Raw genomic sequence first — 15,118 nt, 5'->3', positions numbered from 1 at the left:
CCATGGTGAAACCCCGTCTCTACTAAAAATACAAAAAAAAATTAGCCGGGCGCGGTGGCAGGCACCTGTAGTCCCAGCTACTTGGGAGGCTGAGGTAGGAGAATGGCATGAACCCAGGAGGCAGAGCTTGTGGTGAGCCGAGATCGTGCCACTGCATTCCATCCTGGGTGACAGAGCAAGACTCCGTCTTAAAAAAAAAAAAAAAAAAAAATCAAAAGAAAACAACACTTAGCAAACAGATAAAGTTCTTGAATGAAAGGTTTAGAGGCTGGGCGTGGTGGCTCATACCTGTAATCCCAGCACTTTGGGAGGCCGAGGTGGGCAGATCACCTGAGGTCAGGAGTTTGAGACCAGCCTGGCCAACATGGCGAAACCTCGTCTCTACTAAAAAAATACAAAAATTAGGCCAGGCGCAGTGGCTCACACTTGTAATTCCGGCACTTTGGGAGGCTGAGGTGGGTAGATTACTTGAGGTCAGGAGTTTGAGACCAACCTGGCCAACATGGTGAAACCCTATCTCTACTAAAAATACAAAAAATTAGCCAGGCATGGTGGCAGGTGCCTGTAGTCCCAGCTACTCGGGAGGCTGAGTCAGGAGAATCGCTTGAGCCCAGTAGGCGGAGGTTGTCGTGAGCTGAAATCACGCCATTGCACTCCAGCCTGCACAACAAGAGCGAAACTCTGTCTCAAAAAAAAAAAAAAAAAAAACAGCCGGGTGTGGTGGCACACTCCTGTAGTCCCAGCTACTGGGGAGGCTGAGGCAAGACAATCACTTGAACCCATTAGGTGGAGGTTGCAGTGAGCTGAGATTGTGCCACTGCACTCCAGCCTGGGCAACAGAGCGAGACTCCATCTCAGAAAAAAAAAAAAAAAGGAAAGAAAGGTTTAGAAACGTAGATAATATTATCAAAAGTATAGGGAAACAAAAGTTAATCTTGAGCTTTGCTTAACAGTTTTTTGTTTTGTTTTGTTTTGTTTTGTTTTGTTTTTTTGACAAGGAGTTTCCTTCTTGTTGCCCAGGCTGGAATGCAGTGGCGCAATCTTGGCTCACTGCAGCCTTCCCCTCCCAGGTTCAAGCAATTCTCCTGCATCAGCCTCCCCAGTAGCTGGGATTACAGGCATGCACCACCATGCCTGGGTGATTTTGTATTTTTAGTAGAGACGGGGGTTTCACCATGTTGGCCAGGCTGGTCTCGAACTCCTGACCTCAGGTGGATCCACCCACCTCAGCCTCCCAAAGTGCTGGGATTACAGGCATGAGCCAACACGCCAGGCCTCCTGGGTTCAAGCGATTCCCTTGCGTAAGCCTCCGGAGTTACTGGGACTATAGGCATGCGCCACCACACCCGGCTAATTTTTTATATTTTAGTAGAGATGGAGTTTCACCATGTTGGCCAGGATGGTCTCAATCTCCTGACCTTGTGATCTGCCCGCCTCGGCCTCCCAAAGTGCTGGGGTTACAGGCGTGAGCCACTGTGCCCAGCCCAGGTTCACTTTTCCTTTGGTCACAGACTCACAAACTTTGGTTTAGTGACTTCTGGTTAGAGAAGATTTCCTATTTCAGTACTTAAAATGCAAGTTTCTTCCAAGCAAGGAGATAAATATGTAATAAAGTGAGTTATTTCATCAAGGGGTAAATGAGCTCCCAGCCTAGCTTTAGCACTCTATTTTGTAAAAGAAACTCAACAAATTGTTAAAACCCTCAGAGAAGTCCATTTAAGGAAGTGTAATATGTTTTATTTAAGAGAAAGTTTGCCAAGTGAGTTAACCTCTAGTAACTATTATCTTGAATGTGTGTGTATAAATTGAGTCATAGAAAGATTAGAGCTTTTAACAAAGGGGATGTTTTAGAACTGACATTGGAACTTGGCAGTCTATGCCTGCTTTGTCTGCTTCTAGAGATGGGAAAGAGCTAATGGTGTATGGTATTCACAGGATGAAAGTTTCCTTGTAATCTTTTTTGAATTTTGTTTTGTAGGGGGGTACGTTAAAAGCAGTAAAATCTTCCAAAGGAAAGAAGAAAAGAGAAAGCATAGAGGGGAAAGATGGCCGGAGGAGGAAAAGTGCTTCGGACTCTGGGTGTGACCCTGCATCAAAGAAATTAAAAGGAGACAGGGGTGAAGTAGACAGTAATGGGAGCGATGGAGGTGAGGCAAGCCGAGGGCCCTGGAAAGGAGGGAATGCCAGTGGAGAGCCAGGGCTGGATCAGAGAACCAAGCAGCCACCATCTACATTTGTCCCCCAGATTAACCGCAACATTCGCTTTGCCACTTACACCAAAGAAAACGGCAGGACTCTGGTGGTGCAGGATGAGCCTGTAGGTGGGGACACACCTGCATCTTTCACTCCATATTCTACAGCCACAGGTCAGACACCTTTGGCCCCAGAGGTGGGTGGAGCCGAAAACAAAGAGGCAGGAAAAACACTGGAACAAGTTGGCCAGGGCATAGTGGCTTCCGCAGCTGTGGTCACTACCGCCAGCTCCACCCCAAACACAGTGAGGATCTCAGACACTGGCCTTGCAGCAGGGACTCTGCCAGAAAAACAGAAAGGCAGCCGGTCGCAGGCCTCGGGAGAGGTGAGTTACTTCAGGGGCAGATTTGCAAGATTTGGGTTTACTCTTTTGCCCTCCTTTATTGCTAACATTAAAAAACATTCAAGTGCCCCAGGGAAGGAGTATTTCTGAGATGTGCTTAAATTATACTCTGTGGAAGGCCTTTACTGCTCATTGCGCAAATGTGTATATTTTAGTAACTTTATCAGCTCTTAAAAGGCACCAGAACAATTGGGTGAATCAAAAACTGATGATATAACCTAATTTAAAGACATGTTAAAGTAGATCTGGTGGGGAATGTTTTAAATTCAATTATCTATTTAGTTCACATTGTGGCCAAGCCTCTACTAGGCCTATAAGAGGTGAGGTTAATGAATTACAGTATTGGTAATAGTGAATACTATAATTAAGGCTATGTGTGCAAGCTACCATTACCCTGTTTTCAATTCATCATTTTCTATGATATTTTCCCTTGAGGCTGAGTTAATTTCCATCATTTGATATGGCCATGAAAGGTTTTTTCTCCCTAACTTCATCTTTGTAAGCCTTACCTGGAAAATTTGATGGATTTCATCACAACAGTATCTGATTTCCTTTGTTCTTTTTCTGATATGCATATATTGTTGCTAAAATGGAACCTCTGTTAAATGTAAGCTAACATCAAGTTGTCTCCCTAATCCAATATATATATATATATCAGTATAATATATTCTGTATATCAGTATAATATATATCAGTATAATATATTCTTTTTGACTAATTTTGGTCACCAAAATACGATTTATGGTGCTAGTCATCTTTTTTTTTCCCAAACAGCTATTAACTCAAGCTAAAATATGAAATACAGAGACGAAATGCTTAATGATTTTTAAAAATTACATATAGGAAACTACTGTGTGCTGAGTACTGTATATTATATGTAAGGAATCGAAACTCCTATTTGAAGGAGCTCACATCCTAAAACGGAATCATTTCAGATATAACAATGCCAAACAAAACATGACAAACATGACTTCTTTTCCTCCCCAACAAGTGCAGATTGTTAATCCCTAGTGTGCAGGGATAGGGAGGGAGATGAAATATCCACACAGAAGAGGAGAAGGCCTGTAAATGCAAATTTCACACTGTTGATGGTTTGTCCTGTTAGTTGACCAGCATTCCCAAGATAACCAGGTGAGGATCTTATATGGGTTTCCAGTGTAAATCATCATAGTGTCTGAATTATTTAAAAACAACTTCATGTTGGCCAGGCACAGTGGCTCACGCCTGTAATCCCAGCACTTTGGAAGGCCGAGGCGGGCGGATCGCAAGGTCAGGAGATCAAGACCATCCTGGCTAACACGGTGAAACCCTGTCTCTACTAAAAATACAAAAAATTAGCCGGGCGTGGCGGCGTGCACCTGTAGTCCCAGCTACTTGGGAGGCTGAGGCAGGAGGATGGCGTGAACCCGGGAGGCGGAGCTTGCAGTGAGCCGAGATTGCGCCACTGCACTCCAGCCTGGGCAACAGAGCAAGACTCTGTCTCAAAAAAACAAAACAAAACAAACAAAAAAAAGACTCCATGTCAAAGGCAGTGTGAATGTAAATGGAGCTTACAAAATAGACCAGGTTTTACATGCTATGAAAGAGATCCATTGAATGCTGCTACTCTTAGAGTAGCAAAGCTGAATATATGAAATTCAGATTCAAAGAGTATTTTCTTTTAAACAGGTTGGGGAAATTTCTCTGACTATAACAGTCATGTTGCTGTGTTTCTGTTTGGTTCTTCTTCTAGGATATGATTTAAAAGTATAGAAATGAGCCAGGCATAGTACAGCTCATGCCTGTAATCCCAGCACTTTGGAAGGCCGAGGCGGGCGGATCACGAGGTCAGGAGATCGAGACCATCCTGGCTAACACGGTGAAACCCCGTCTCTACTAAAAATACAAAAAATTAGCTGGGCGTGGTGGCAGGCACCTGTAGTCCCAGCTACTCAGGAGGCTGAGGCAAGAGAATGGCGTGAACCCAGGAGGCAGAGCTTGCAGTGAGCCAAGATTGTGCCACTGCACTCCAGCCTGGGCAACAGAGCGAGACTCTGTCTCAAGAAAAAAAAAACAAAAAACAAAAATAAGCTGGGCTTAGTGGCATGTGTCTGTAATCCTAGCTACCCGGGAGGCTGAGGCAGGAGAATCACTTGAACCTGGGAGGCGGAGGTTGCAGTAAGCCAAGATTGTGCCACTGCACTCCAGCCTGGGTGACAGAGTGAGACTCCATCTCAATAAATAAATAAATAAATGTGTAGAAATGAACGTTTTCATTACTAAAATAAAGACAGCCAACAGGAAACTTCTTGCCCTAAAAACTGGCTTGAGATGTGTTTCTCATCACCTTTTTATAAGAAAAGGATTTGGAATTTAATCATTTGAAGGAAAATGAAAGACTGTCCAAGTTATTTTTCATTCATCTGTGTATTTATTTTTAAAGGGTAACTTTAGGAGTGAAACATGAGCTACCCATGCTAGTTCCTTGCAGTCATGCAGGTATCAAGGCTCCTGGCCAAATCCTGCCTGTGAAGCAACAGCAGCACCTCAGGGCTGTGTCTGTTCTCTTTTTCTCTGTTGTGGGGAGGGAGTTTAAGTCAATGCTTACTGGTTAGTAGGAAGATAAAGAAAAGGAGCTTTAATTTTTTAATTCTAAAATACCCTGAGGTAGTGTCTGTAGCAGAGACAGAGGCAAGCCTAGGTGGCCTGCTTGATTCGTATGTCTATGCTACTCCTCAAGGAAAGCCTGAATGTTAACTCCTCTTGTGTATTTAAAGAATAGTTTAATTAAAACTCTCTCCCCTCTTTATAAGAGAATAGCTCTTTTGTTTATCGGGAATCACTTTTTTTTAAATTGCAGTAAAATACACATAATGTAAAACTTACGACTTTAAAATGTACAATTCTGTGGCATTTAATACATTTACAGTGTTGTGAAACTATGGAGACTGTCTAGATCCAGAAATTTCATCACCCCAAAAGGAAAACTCCATATCCATTAAGTGGTGATAGAATAATTTTTATTTCCAGTATTTTAAAGTGAATATTAAGGTATATCATCCTCTACTACTTGAAAGTAATCTATGGTTTGCAAGTCAAGTACTAGGATCTGGGTTTTATTAAATTAATAAATATTAAGTTAGGGCCCATACCTACCTATGGGTCTCTTCTCTCTCTCTCTCTCTCTCTCTCTCTCTGTGTGTGTGTGTGTGTGTGTGTGTGTGTGTGTGTGTCCCTCTCTCTCGTCTGTATCTAGGTACATTAATATATAGCAAAGTCCTTCCTTTTTTTTTTTTTCGACGGAGTCTTGCTCTGTTGCCAGGCTGGAGTGCAGTGGCGTGATCTGGGCTCACTGCAACCTCCGCCTTCTGGGTTCAAGCAATTCTCCTGCCTCAGCCTCCCGAGTAGCTGGGACTACAGGCACGTGCCACCATGCCCGGCTCATCTTTTGTATTTTTAGTAGAGACAGGGTTTCACCATGTTGGCCAGGATGGTCTTGAACTCCAGACCTCGTGATCCGCCCACATCCGCCTCCCAAAGTGCTGGGATTACAGGCATGAGCCACCGCGCCAGGCTCCATTCTTCTTTATACAGTCATTCACAAGCAGAAGTTAACATTTTGAAGGTAAAAGAAGGAAAGGGGAGTGTTCTATTATTTCATTCTTCAGTTATGCTGAAGGCTTTTTTTGGGATATTGTCAGTATATACATTTATCCTCTTTGGATTCTTATTAGATTCTAATTATAACAAAGGTCTTGGTAAATAGCTTGCTTTCTTTAATTTAGCGTCTTTACGTCTAACATTAATTGAAGTAGATATTCAACTTGTAGGTTGACTTGAACCCATAAATAGATGCCAAAATCCAAAAGGGTCCATGTTGTGGACTTTCAGATTAATAAGGAAAACACTTTTCTTTAATGTGCAGTAGGCTTGTCCTAGGATTAAAGCCACTTTTCATAAAATGGGCAATTTTACAGTAGCCTAAATAAATCAAAACTTTAACAATAGCTCCCAAGGTCATTAAGATATATTAATATTACAGGGGTCACTGTAAAAGCTGATATCTATTCAGGAAGCCTTTTCTCCAGTTCCTTAGAGGAGCTCTCCACTTCCAAATAGATGCCAAAAAGCCTACAAGGCCCTCTAGCACTGTGACAACCAATTGGATAACAACCAAGGGAATTGCAGGATGAATGACATCCTGCTATCTCTGGTTCACCTTGCTAAAGATGCCCTCAGTGTAGTCTGTGGCAGATTTCTTCCCCACTGCTGGTGAACTCCAGTTATAAGAGCAGATCCATGGAATTGTAAAAGAGAAAAGTTGATGGACCCCCAAGAAATGTTGATCTGGTGATAGTGAGGTCCAAGAAAGAGATCATTAGATTGTCATGAGAAGCCAGCATCACTAATTCAGGCTATCTTCCTTTCAGAATTCAAGAAATTCTGTTCTGGCCTCTTCGGGATTTGGAGCACCTCTCCCTAGTTCATCGCAACCTTTGACTTTTGGAAGTGGAAGGAGCCAGTCCAATGGTGTTCTAGCCACAGAGAACAAACCTTTGGGCTTCTCTTTTGGCTGTAGCTCTGCACAAGAGACACAGAAAGACACTGATCTCTCAAAAAACTTGTTTTTTCAATGCATGTCCCAAACTTTACCTACCAGTAACTACTTCACTACTGTTTCAGAGAGTTTGGCTGATGATTCTTCTAGTCGGGACTCATTCAAACAAAGCCTTGAGAGCCTGAGCTCAGGCCTGTGTAAAGGCAGATCCGTTCTTGGAACAGACACTAAGCCAGGCTCTAAGGCTGGCAGCTCTGTGGACCGGAAAGTGCCTGCAGAGTCCATGCCCACCCTCACTCCAGCCTTCCCACGGAGCCTCCTAAATGCCCGTACCCCAGAGAATCATGAAAATCTATTTTTACAGCCCCCCAAATTGTCCCGAGAAGAGCCTTCTAATCCTTTCCTGGCATTTGTGGAGAAAGTTGAACACAGCCCTTTCAGCAGTTTTGCATCTCAGGCATCAGGTAGCTCCTCTTCTGCTACCTCTGTCACCTCCAAGGTGGCACCCAGCTGGCCCGAGTCTCACTCCTCTGCAGATTCGGCATCTTTAGCAAAGAAGAAACCCCTCTTCATTACAACTGACTCCTCCAAGCTAGTATCTGGTGTTCTGGGCTCAGCTCTTACCACTGGGGGCCCAAGCCTCTCTGCCATGGGGAATGGCCGCTCCAGCTCGCCCACCAGCAGCCTCACTCAGCCCATTGAGATGCCAACTCTCTCCTCCAGCCCCACAGAGGAGAGGCCAACTGTGGGGCCTGGGCAGCAGGACAATCCCCTCCTCAAAACCTTTAGTAACGTCTTTGGCAGGCACTCAGGCGGCTTTCTGTCCTCCCCGGCAGATTTTTCACAGGAGAACAAAGCTCCTTTTGAAGCTGTGAAAAGGTTCTCACTGGACGAACGAAGCTTGGCTTGCAGACAAGACTCGGACTCCAGCACCAACAGTGACCTGTCAGATTTGAGTGACTCTGAGGAGCAGCTGCAGGCTAAGACAGGCCTGAAGGGGATTCCAGAGCACCTGATGGGGAAGCTGGGCCCCAATGGGGAGCGCAGTGCTGAGCTGTTGCTGGGCAAAAGCAAAGGGAAGCAGGCCCCCAAGGGCCGGCCTCGGACTGCCCCCCTGAAAGGTGATCCTGCTGGGGCTATATTTGGGCTTTGCTCTGGCAGTGGGCTCAAATGTCTATTGTGTTCTTGTGCAGCAGAGGCCCTCACTTTGATGGAGAGTTCTGTAATCTCATAGAATTACAGAGCCAAGAGGACCTGGCAGAGGCCCCTCGTCAGGCCTGGTTCAGGGTAGGATTGCATCTAAACCGGCACTGTAGGAGGGGTATCTGTACCATATAATGATAATCCCCCAAAGGAGGACTCTTGATCTTCCTTGGCAGTCAGTTATTTTTGGTCAGGAACTATTTCTTTGCGTTTGTCTCATCCCTTTTTACTTCACTTTGGCCCATCCTCTTTACTTCAGAGGGGTTACTGGGAACTGGTATCCATTCCCACATAGCAGACATTTGTAGACTTGATGAAGCAGAGACAATCACCCCTCAGTTTGCTCCTCTCTGAAACCTACATAAGGATTTTAACAGCTCTATCAAAATCCATTAACTTGTGTGGTGTGAGGTTATGGTCCAGAAGCGGGTAAAACAGTCTCGTGGTAAAAGCAGCTGTTTTCAATAGGAATTGCTATGTTGTGGGAGCTCAAGAGGTCCTGACGAACAGAATAGCCATATCGTGAGAGACTAGAGGCAGGTGATGGCTACAGTCTGCCTTCTTATGTTTTTCACACCCATATTCAAAGTTGTTTTGCCATAGTGGGGCACTTCCCACAAGTTCTGCATGGTTCTTAGCTCCCAATGGAAGCTTCTTTGCTCCTTGCTTTCCCTTCCTGTCAAGGATGGACATAATGGGTACATGCCCAAGCAGGGAAAAGAGTAGCAACCCAGGTCAGGACAAATGTCTGTCCCCAAAAGAATCATGCTATTGGTTCCTGTTTACACCTCATGACAAACTTTTCTTCTCTCTCCCTTGCCACAGTTGGCCAGTCAGTGCTGAAAGATGTAAGCAAAGTGAAGAAGCTGAAGCAATCTGGAGAGCCCTTCCTGCAGGATGGGTCATGCATCAACGTGGCACCTCATCTGCACAAGTGTCGTGAATGCCGCCTGGAGCGGTACCGGAAGTTTAAGGAACAGGAGCAAGATGATTCTACTGTAGCCTGCCGTTTCTTTCACTTCCGGAGGTACCCAAACTCCTGTTTTCCTCCTTTGCTAGTTTTCATTAGTGACACATAACTTCCACTCTTTCTCTGAGTCTAGAAACATGTTTCATCATCTTGGTCTTTGCTTTCCTCAACTCCTTTGTTCTCAGCGTCTGTGAAGAGGCTCTGGCATAGTAGTCACTTAGTTGTCTGGATTGTAAAATGACGTGGTTTTGTCCTTGGAGAATTAAAATTGAGCAGTGTTAGCTGCAGCTCTGTGTGCTATTCCCTGAGTTATTCCTAACTTGGGTTGGTTCTGTTTGAAACCACTATTATAAGCAGAAGGACTGCATTTCATATTATGGATCTGCCTGACTGCTTATTCCTCCTCAGTGCTAGAGTAACTTGAGTCGTGTTAAAAAGACGGGGAAGTAAGATTTGGAGATAATGTGAAGCATCTTTGAAATAAGATATAACTGATGGAAATCTGGGAATATCGTCTGCTTTTACCAAACAATATCTCTTTAGTTACTTTTCTTCTGCTTGATAAACTTAGAAGGGGAGTTTCTTCTGAGTGACCTTTCAAGAATCTTTAATTTTTAAAGTAAATCCAAATGGTTTACCAACATGGTGGATTCACTTAGCAAATGTTTATTGAGCATTTAATGTGTGCCAACCGTTGTTCTGGCCATTGAATATTCAGCAGTGAACAACAAAAAAATCAAATTTCAGCCCTCAGAAGGTTTGGGGAGGCAGACAGTAAATAAGGAAAAAAGGCCAAGCATGATTACGTGCCTTTAATTCCAGCAATTTGGGAGGCCGAAGCAGAAGGATCACTTGAGACCAGCATGGGCAACATAGTGAGACCTTGTCTCTACAAAAAATTTTAAAAATTAGCCAAGTGTGGTGGAATTACAGGTGTCTCTACAAAAAATTTTAAAAATTAGCCGAGTGTGGTGGAATTACACCTGTAATTCCGGCTACTCAGGAGGCTGAGGTGGGAGGATCACTTGAGCCCAGGACGTCAAGGCTGCATTGAGCCTTGATCGTACCACTGCGCTCCAGCCTTAGAAGCAAAGCGAGGCTCTCTCTAAAAGAAAAAAAAAATAATAAATGATATGTCAGCTGATAATAACTATGAGAAAAATAAAGAAAGAGGATTGAAGTGTGAGGAGGCTAGAGAGGCTACAGTTTTAAACAGGATGATCTGAGAAAGTGAGAGTTGAGGAACAGCCGGCAAGAGGTGAAGGAATACACCACACTGTGACAGGTATTCCAGACAAGTGCAATCATCGCAAAGCTGGAATATTTCTGGTGTGTCCATAAAGTTAGGTTGCTAAAATAGAATAAGCAAAGAAGGAAAAGGAGTTGAGGTGAATGAGTTAATGATGGGTCCACATTTTAAAGGGCTATTCCAAAGGCCTTGGTTTTTACTCTGATGAGAAGTCATTGGAGGCCTTGAGCTGATGAGTGACACTGATTCATGTTTAAAAAGGCCACTTTGGCCACCTTTTTGAGAATAGGTTATGTAGAGGCAAGGGCAGAAGCAGAGAAGTTAGGAGGCTGTTGGAATTATCCAAGTGAGAAATGATGGGGCTTGGACCAGAGAGATAGTGATGGACATGATGAGAAGTAGTTGAAGATAGAGCAGATATAATTTTCTGAAGAATTAGATGTGAAGTATGAAAGAAAGGACTTAAGGATCATTCTATGTCTGGTTCTAGATATGTCTTTTGGCCTAAAAACAGGAAGAATGAGACTGCCATTTACTGATAAAGAGATTCTTTAGGGAAAAGCAGGTTTGAGGAGGAAAAGGGGAGAAGGGGATGGAGTTGTTTTTAAACTTGGCCGGGCGGTGGCTGTGTTAAAATTTGGAGAGATGGCTTGTTTAGGAGTTGGGATGTTCAAGAGGAATCCGAACAGGAAGATACTGAGAAGGCAGCTGGAGATACAGCTCTAGAGTTAAAGGAAGGGGTCCTACCTAGAGATATAAATTTGGATATCACCAGGTATTTAAAGCTGTCAGTCTAAGTGAGATCAGAGCATAGATAAAGAAGAATAGCAGTCCAGGGACCAAACTCTGGTACTCTCCAATGTTTAGAGGTGAGAAAGGTGGAAGCAACTAGTAAAGGAGACTGAGAAAGAACAGCTAGTGAAGTAGCAGGAAAACTAGGCAGTGAGGTATCCCAGAAGACAACTAAAGAAAGTATTTCCAGGAAGGAATAATGAACTGTGTCAAATGTTGCTGACTTGGATGGGGGCGGTAGCTCACGCTTGTAATCCCAGGACTTTGGGAGGCTAAGGTTGAAGGATCACTTGAGGCCATCAGTTTGAGACCACCCTGAACAACATAGTGAGACCGTGTCTCTACAAAAAATAATAATCATCATAATTTTTTTTTTTTTTTTTTTTTTGAGATGGAGTCTTGCCCTGTTGCCCAGGCTGGAGTGCAATGGCGTGGTCTTGGCTCACTGCAACCTCCGCCTCCTGGGTTCAAGCGATTCTCCTGCCTCAGTCTCCTGAGTAGCTGGGATTATAGGCGCACGCCACCATGCTTGGCTAATTTTTTGTATTTTTGGTAGAGACAGGGTTTCACCGTGTTAGCCAGGATGGTCTTGATCTCCTGACCTCATGATCTGCCCGCCTCGGCCTCCCAAAGTGCTGGGATTACAGGCGTGAGCCACCGCGCCCGGCCAAGTATAGACAACTCTTTAGAGGAACTTTGCCAAGCGGATAAATGGAGGGAGGGTATGGCTTGAGAGGATTTTTGTGGTAGAAATTGGAGCAAATTTATATGCTGGCAACAGTGATCTGATAGAGAAGAAAATAGATGATGTTGAAAAGAGAGGAGAGATTTAGTGGAGAAATGTCTTTGGGTTGGGGAAAAGTGATAGGATATAGCAGGAGATACTGGCCTTTGCTGGTTCAGAGCAGCAGGAAATCATACGGAATACGTGGGCCAAGTTGCACGGAAGTGTGGTAGTGTCGTGGTGGGAACTTGTGGAGGTTGTCTTCTGGCTCCTGTTTTCTCAGTGGAATAGAAAACAAGGTCCTCACGGGGGAAGTAATATTGGAGGTATGAATAGAAGGAAGGTAAGAAAATAGGCTTCTAGAGGAGGGAGTGTACCAAGAAACTGTATTGTGACTGTCAGGCAATATTAAGGACTCACCTGATGTAGGTAGACATGAATTTAAAGCGTTAAAAGGCCAGGCACAGTGGCTCATGCCTATAATCCTGACACTTTGGAAGGCCGAGGTGGGCGGATCGCTTAATCCCAGGTGTTTGAAATTGGCCTGGGCAACATGGCAAGACCCTGTCTCTACGAACAGTTTTAAAAAATGAAAAATTAGGCCAGGCGCAGTGGCTCACGCCTGTAATCCCAGCACTTTAGGAGGCCGAGGCAGGCGGATCACGAGGTCGGGAGATCGAGACCATCCTGGCTTAACATGGTAAAACCCCGTCTCTACTAAAAATACAAAAACAAAATCAGCTGGGCGTGGTGGCAGGCGCCTGTAGTCCCAGCTACTGGGGAGGCGGAGGCGGTAGAATGGCGTGAACCCCGGAGAAGGCGTTTGCAGTGAGCCAAGATCGCGCCACTGCACTCCATCCTGGGTGGCAGAGCGAGACTCTGTCTCAAAAAAAAATTAAAAAATAAAAAATTAGCTGGATGTGGTGGCGTGTCCCTGTAGTCCCAGCTACTTGAGAAGCTGAGGTGGCAGGATTGTTTGAGCCCAGGAGGTCAAGGCTGCAGTGAGCTGTGATGGTACCACTGTGCTCCAGCCTGGGTAACAGAACGCAACTTTGTCTCCAAAAAATAAATAAATAAATTGTTACAATGAAAGTGGCTCTGTGTTGGCCGGGAGTGGTGTGGTTCATGCCTGTAATCCCAGCACTTTGGAAGACTAAGGCAGGCGGATCTCTTGAGGTTAGTTGCCCAAGCCTGGGCAACATGGTGAAACCCTGTCTCTACTAAAAATACAACAATTAGCTGGGCATGGTGGTGTGTGCCTGTAGTCCCAGCTACTCAAGAGGCTGAGGCAGGAGAATTAATTGAACCCGGGAGGCGGAGGTTGCAGTGAGCCGAGATCATGCCACAGCACTCCAGCCTGGGTGACAGAGCAAGACTCTGTCTTAAAAAGAAAAAAAAAATTGGAAAGTGGGTCTGTGTTTTTCTCTGGTCACATTCAGCAGTATGGGTGCAGGTGTAGAACAGGTGAATGGAAAAACTAAGAGCAACTCTGGGACAGCTTTTTAAAGAATCTAGACCTACTCAATGTTATGTTAACAAGCTTTACTATTAGCAGAGAATGCATAGTGTTTTGGTCAACTGTGGTGAAAATTCTTAGTCTGATTCCTGTTGTCTCATTTTACTTCTGTTTAGGTCCCAGGAGTTTAGGTGTGTGTTAGTTTGCATTGCTACTGCGATTTACCATGTATTTGATCATGTCTCAGGTTGATCTTCACTCGAAAGGGGGTACTCCGTGTGGAGGGGTTTCTAAGCCCCCAGCAAAGTGACCCTGATGCCATGAACCTGTGGATTCCCTCTTCCTCCCTAGCAGAAGGGATAGATCTAGAGACCTCAAAATACATCCTGGCCAATGTTGGGGACCAGTTCTGCCAGCTCGTAATGTCTGAGAAGGAGGCCATGATGATGGTGGAACCACACCGTAAGTCACCTTCTCACTTGTCTTCCAGGTGCTCCTAGTGAAAAACTTTTATTTTCTTTCACTTAATGGGAAGACTGGGGACAGTGGCAGATAGCATTTTCTGTGAATGAATTAAGACCGATAAGACTTCTCTTTGTAGCAACCTGTCGTTGAGACCTTAACTATATCCAGCAGACCTCATTGTTTCAGTCTTTGGCAGTTAACAAACCAAAAACTCTTTCTCTGCCTGCCTTTCGTTTTTGTAGCACAGCAGCCATAATATCCACTTAAATTCCCATTTGAGTTTGCCTCACTCTGAATATTTTCAGTTTGCTTTGAACCAATTTGTATTAATAAGCTCTATGGTTTGTAAATAGATGGTGTGCTACTAGGTGCCATGTTTCATACCTAGAACCCACATTATTCATACATTTCAAATATTTCCATGTCTGTAAGATACTATGCCCTATTTTCCAGAGTAAGAAAAGTTATACTGTGAAATTATATCCTAAATTTCTTTTTTTTTTTTTTTTTTTTTTGAGACAGAGTCTCACTCTGTCGCCCAGGCTGGAGTGCAGTGGCGCAATCTCGGCTCACTGCAACCTCCACCTCCTGGGTTCACGCCATTCTCCTGCCTCAGCCTCCTGAGTAGCTGGGAATACAGGCACCCACCACCAAGCCCAGCTAATTTTTTGTGTTTTTAGTAGGGACAGGGTTTCGCCGTGTTAGCCAGGATGGTCTCGATCTCCTGACCTCATGATCCGCCCGCCTCAGCCTTCCAAAGTGCTGGGGTTATAGGCATGAGCCATCGCACCCAGCCCTATATCCTAAATTTCAAGAGAGAAATCCTCTTTTTTTTAAACTCCCCCAATTAAAAATTTTTCAATTCCGGCTGGGCGCAGTGGCTCACTCCTGTAATCCCAGCACTTTGGGAGGCAGAGGCAGGCAGATCACGCGGTCAGGAGCTCGAGATCAGCCTGGCCAATATGGTGAAACCCCGTCTCTACTAAAAATACAAAAATTAGCTAGGCTTGGTGGTGGGTGCCTTTAATCCCAGCTACTCGGGAGGCTGAGGCAGGAGAATGGTGTGAACCCGGGAGGCGGAGCTTGCAGTGAGCCGAGATCACGCCACTGCACTCCAGCCTGGGCG

The 15,118-nt window shown here is 44.7% G+C and overlaps 1 protein-coding gene across 5 annotated transcripts in view; it reads left to right on the top strand.

The window, feature by feature from the left end:
- The window catches only part of KDM3B (lysine demethylase 3B), an 80,768-nt gene that overhangs the window by 31,496 nt on the left and 34,154 nt on the right, over positions 1–15,118 (top strand). For 2 of the 5 annotated variants that reach the window (XM_030828605.1, XM_030828608.1), the window contains 4 exons: positions 1,979–2,578; positions 7,006–8,254; positions 9,162–9,363; positions 13,775–13,989. In XM_030828605.1, coding sequence (XP_030684465.1) covers positions 1,979–2,578; positions 7,006–8,254; positions 9,162–9,363; positions 13,775–13,989 — 2,266 coding nt within the window. Of the gene's footprint in view, positions 1–1,463; positions 2,579–7,005; positions 8,255–9,161; positions 9,364–13,774; positions 13,990–15,118 lie in introns of those variants that run through there. The other 3 variants (XM_030828615.1, XM_030828622.1, XM_030828606.1) reach the window with 3 other exon arrangements.

The sequence above is a fragment of the Nomascus leucogenys genome, chromosome 2 (assembly GCF_006542625.1).
Source record: "Nomascus leucogenys isolate Asia chromosome 2, Asia_NLE_v1, whole genome shotgun sequence".
NCBI classification, from domain to species: domain Eukaryota; kingdom Metazoa; phylum Chordata; class Mammalia; order Primates; family Hylobatidae; genus Nomascus; species Nomascus leucogenys.
Note: the sequence above shows the minus strand (reverse complement) of the source record. Positions and strands in the feature narration are given on the sequence as shown.